Raw genomic sequence first — 4,207 nt, 5'->3', positions numbered from 1 at the left:
TGTGTGTGTGTGTGTGTGTGTGTGTGTGTGTGTGTGTGTGTGTTGGCAAACTCTACCTGATTTTGCAGATACCTCCCCTCCAGCTGGTACATAAAAACAGCCTGAAGGAGAACAGATTGTTGCAGAAATGTCACTTTGATGCGAGGAAAAAGAAAAAGYGATTTGATGTTTTAACATGAACAACTTAAACTTCAACTATTTACTAATTAACTTTTTTTAAGTGTTGGCAGACTCTGATTAGTGATCATGTCAGGGTCTGCAGGCTGTTATAAATGAAAAGAGGAGATAATAGCAAACAGTGTAACTGAATGCTTTGAACACAGAAACCTCAACAAAAACTGCAGGTTATTTAATAATTTTATCCTTTTTATGCATTATTATAATGTGTTTGACATCAGCAGATAGGACTGAGAGAAAGTGAGAAACAGGCTAATGATCATTTGATGAGTTTATAATAAAAAGGATAAAGTCCTCCACATGTGGATGTGAATGTTGGTGTAGTGGCAGCTGACGTTCATGAATCATTAAAGATCTGTTTAGAACTTTATCCTGCAGGGAAGCAGCGTTCTTTCTAAGAATTCTCATTTTGTGCTTTTATTTAAAAGCTTTTATTTTACAGTTGATTCTTGAAACTCACCGGCAGAGCTGGCATGAAGATGTTGACGTAGAGCTGGGTGAGTCTTCATGTAAAAAAAAACAACAGAACAAAATGAAACACATAAAGCTCTGGMTCTGCTGGGAAAACACCGCACGTCGAAGAACAAAGTGAAAAATTGAAATCACGAAGAACAAATGGTGATTAGTCACCCGACGCAGTGTCAGCGCTGACCTGGCGACCTCTGGACTTTGCTTGGCAGCAAGCATCAGAGGTTCTGTGTTGACGAGGACGGCCCAGCAGGGGAAACAGGACAGCAGGAGAATCAGAATCCCCCTCTGAAGGATCACACCCACCCGCTTCAGGTTTCCGCTCCCGTAGGTCTGCATGAAACAGGAAGACACTGACCTGTTAGGAAACGCCAAACTAGATCAAAAAGCCAGGGCGCAAAAAAGAAAACTGATGTGATATAAGAGCTCAGAAAGCCCAGGATGACCCGAGGACTCAGCAGGACCAGCCGAGACCCTCTTTGTTAGGTAAATAAGGTGAAAATACAAGCTTTACCTGAGATATGAGCGTGTCACAAGTTAACGACAAACCAGTGCCGATTGAAACGCCGGTGACGTTCACCACCTGCAGAGAGCACGGAGACGCAGAAACATGAAGAAGTGAAGAAAGGCTCAGGAACAATGAGCAGAACCAGCAGCTCACCGCTATGGATAATGTTACTGCTGCCAGTTCTGTCTTCCCCAGGTGACCACAGAACACGGTGCTGACGAAGCTGATCATGAAGACCATCAGCTGGGAAATGACCTGAGAAATCAGTTTAATCATCATTATCAACAAAACCACGAAATGAGGTGATTTATTATCAGAGACCTGCAACAGATTCGGTTTAGTTCTACAGAAATCTCAAAACCTGTTTTTTGTGTTTGAATGAGTTGGATTAAATTTTAAGATCATTCCTCATGTGAGCAGGAGTTCAGGCTGAAGTTGGTTTTTACTTTGCAGATTTGAAATGTTCAGTTTGAATGTTTTAAGCTCATCTGTTACATCAACATCTTTTAATATTTGTTATTTTACCCACATTTATTCACTCAGACCCAGAAAGAACTCACTAAAACAGGTGTTATAATCAAACACCAGGATGCAAACTGAGACCAAGTTTGGTTCCAACTCTGACACAAATCCTCCAAACAGGTCTGTCAATAAAACCTGAATTATTCTGTTTAAAGGGACATAAAGAGTCACACGAGGACCGGGTCCAGGCTCACCACTGGTCCTGCCAGTTTAAAAAGCTGTGCCAGCTCATTGCGGTAATCCTGCGGGACCATCCCCCAGATCCTCTTTAGGCAGGACCCCCAGCCCTGAGCGGAGTCCTGGTCTGGTTTCAGATCCACCTTGACCATGTCGGTCTGTGAGACTTTCCCAGAAGAGTCCATAACTGCCCCTCTGTGTGCCGCGGTCCAGACCGAGTCCTGCCTCAGTCTGACCCACAGCCTCTGAAACATGAGTTACATGCTGGGCCGGACTCAGACCGGGATGGGGGACGGGGGGGGGGGACGGGAAGGGGGGACGGGGAGGATGTCCTGCGAGCCAACCACCTCCTGCTGCTGTGAGGGGTGGGGCTGCCATGTGGCGTTCACGTGCACGTGATGAGTTCCAGTTCACTGAGACTGATTATGCAAAACACAAAAAAAAAATAAAACACCGAGAAACAAAAGATTCTGGATCTGATCTGGATCTGGGGACGCTCTGTCAAACAATGATGGTTCAACGTGCGCTGTTTTTTTTGTTTTATCATAAACTCATCAAAATCAAAACATTGTTAGAATTTAAACAAATAAATGAAGAATCTGTTTTCATTTCTTAAGATCTGTGTTTAAGCATCCCTGGAATCAACCAGGGAGTGCTGTAGCACCCTCAGCACCCACACTTCCCACTGTCTTGCAACAACTAGGCATCACTTCAGAAATGACCGGACTATCCCTTTAAGCAGACTCAGCCTAAAACTGAACCTCTCAGCTGTAAAAAACAGCACAAAGTTGTTTTTTCTGCTCCTCTGAGGCTGGCTGCTGCCACATCCTAAAGTCAGCAAGTATACTGTACATACAAATATTCTGAAAAAGCCAACATTAAGTCACCGGTTTGACCAGAATAAAGTCATTTTCTGACACGCATAAAACAGAACATGAACTTGTCATGTGCAAAACATCTGAATTACGTCCCCAAAAACCAAACTTTAATGTCACTGAATCACTGATGAAACATTAAAAACTAAACTTTTAGCAACTTTGCAGAATCATAAACAAGTTCAGACTTTCGACTTCTTGTGTCAAACTATGTTTCTGCACCTAAAACATTAAAACCTGCTCTGTTATCTGAGCAAACTAATACAAATCAAATAAAATTCATCTACTTCAAAGAATCAGTTTCAGCATCAGTAACTACGAGGCGACAGAGCTGTTAAACAGTCACAGTTTAATGTCTGTGACTCAGCACTTTAGTTAATTTATGACTCTTTGACTGGAAACCAAACTGGTTACATGCTAAACTTCTGTTTTATTAAAACGTCAAACTCCAACATGAGAAGAGGAGAAAACAGCAGACTGTGAAATGATTGACAGTGGAGTGAAATCAGAGAATTGAGGGTTTGTCGACACGCTTGTGCCAATGGAAATATCWTGATACCCGCAGGAGGAAAGGAAGGATTGTTGAATCACGACAGGAATAAATACAAATGATGGAGAAAGTTCCAGGAAAGCTTCTTCAGTCCTGCGAGCTCCGGTTTCCCCAGGTGACCGAAGCGCACCGAGCTGCAGACACTGAAGACCGTCAGCTGAGAACTGACCTGGAAAACAAAAACACAAAACCCTCCAGGTGTGATCAGGAAATCATCCTAACCTGTGTGAGACGCAAAGAGCTGACCTCCTCCTCCTCTCACTGCTTCAAACAGATATTCCTTCTCCAAATCAGAATGTTTATTCACCTCAGGCCAGTTTTATGTACACAACATTCAACACACACATCATCCCATAAATCATTAAATGTATAATAAATGTTTAATAATGTGAGGTTTGGGTCCAGAATGATGGGGGTGTAAGAGACCAGGTCCTGTTCCAGATGTTGAAGGCCAGGTTGTCCAGGTGTTTGGTCTGTGGATGATCCAGCAGGGGGCAGCACTGCAGCCTTGTAGCATGGAGATATATTGGACCAGCTAGAGTGAGTGGAAACCACGTGACCTGTGATCTACTGTAGATRCTAAGAGGCTTTAACGTTACTGTACATCATTGTGGCAACATAGTGAAAAAAAGGCATCATTTCTGATGCAGAAAACATTAAAACTATTAATAATAATATTTAAATAGAATGTTAATATTTTAGAGTGTATATAATCTAACTAATGTTTTAAATAATGCCAGAAATCAAAATGAAGAAAATATAAATAATCATAGAAAGCTGTCTGGATTTTACCAACAGAAGAGAAGCAGGAAAATGTCTCATTTCACAAGTAAGCAGATCTGATCTTATTTAGCTCATCTGACCAGAACTGAATACAACAGTTTCAAATTAAAATAAACTTATAAAGTCAATGTAATCAGTTATTTATTG

The 4,207-nt window shown here is 41.8% G+C and overlaps 1 protein-coding gene across 1 annotated transcript; it reads right to left on the bottom strand.

The window, feature by feature from the left end:
• Positions 1–56: 56 nt before the first annotated feature.
• LOC106511766 (multidrug and toxin extrusion protein 1) lies at positions 57–2,097 on the bottom strand (the record flags this gene model as incomplete). Its single annotated transcript, XM_014000504.1, is given in 6 exon segments — positions 57–101; positions 638–680; positions 830–978; positions 1,160–1,228; positions 1,307–1,408; positions 1,870–2,097. Coding segments are annotated over 6 exon segments (576 nt in total), but the record flags the coding sequence as incomplete, so codon positions are not given.
• Between the last annotated feature and the right edge of the window lie 2,110 nt (positions 2,098–4,207).

This window comes from Austrofundulus limnaeus, unplaced genomic scaffold, assembly GCF_001266775.1.
Source record: "Austrofundulus limnaeus strain Quisiro unplaced genomic scaffold, Austrofundulus_limnaeus-1.0 Scaffold3190, whole genome shotgun sequence".
NCBI classification, from domain to species: Eukaryota; Metazoa; Chordata; class Actinopteri; order Cyprinodontiformes; family Rivulidae; genus Austrofundulus; species Austrofundulus limnaeus.
This window is presented reverse-complemented; position numbering and strand designations above follow the sequence as displayed.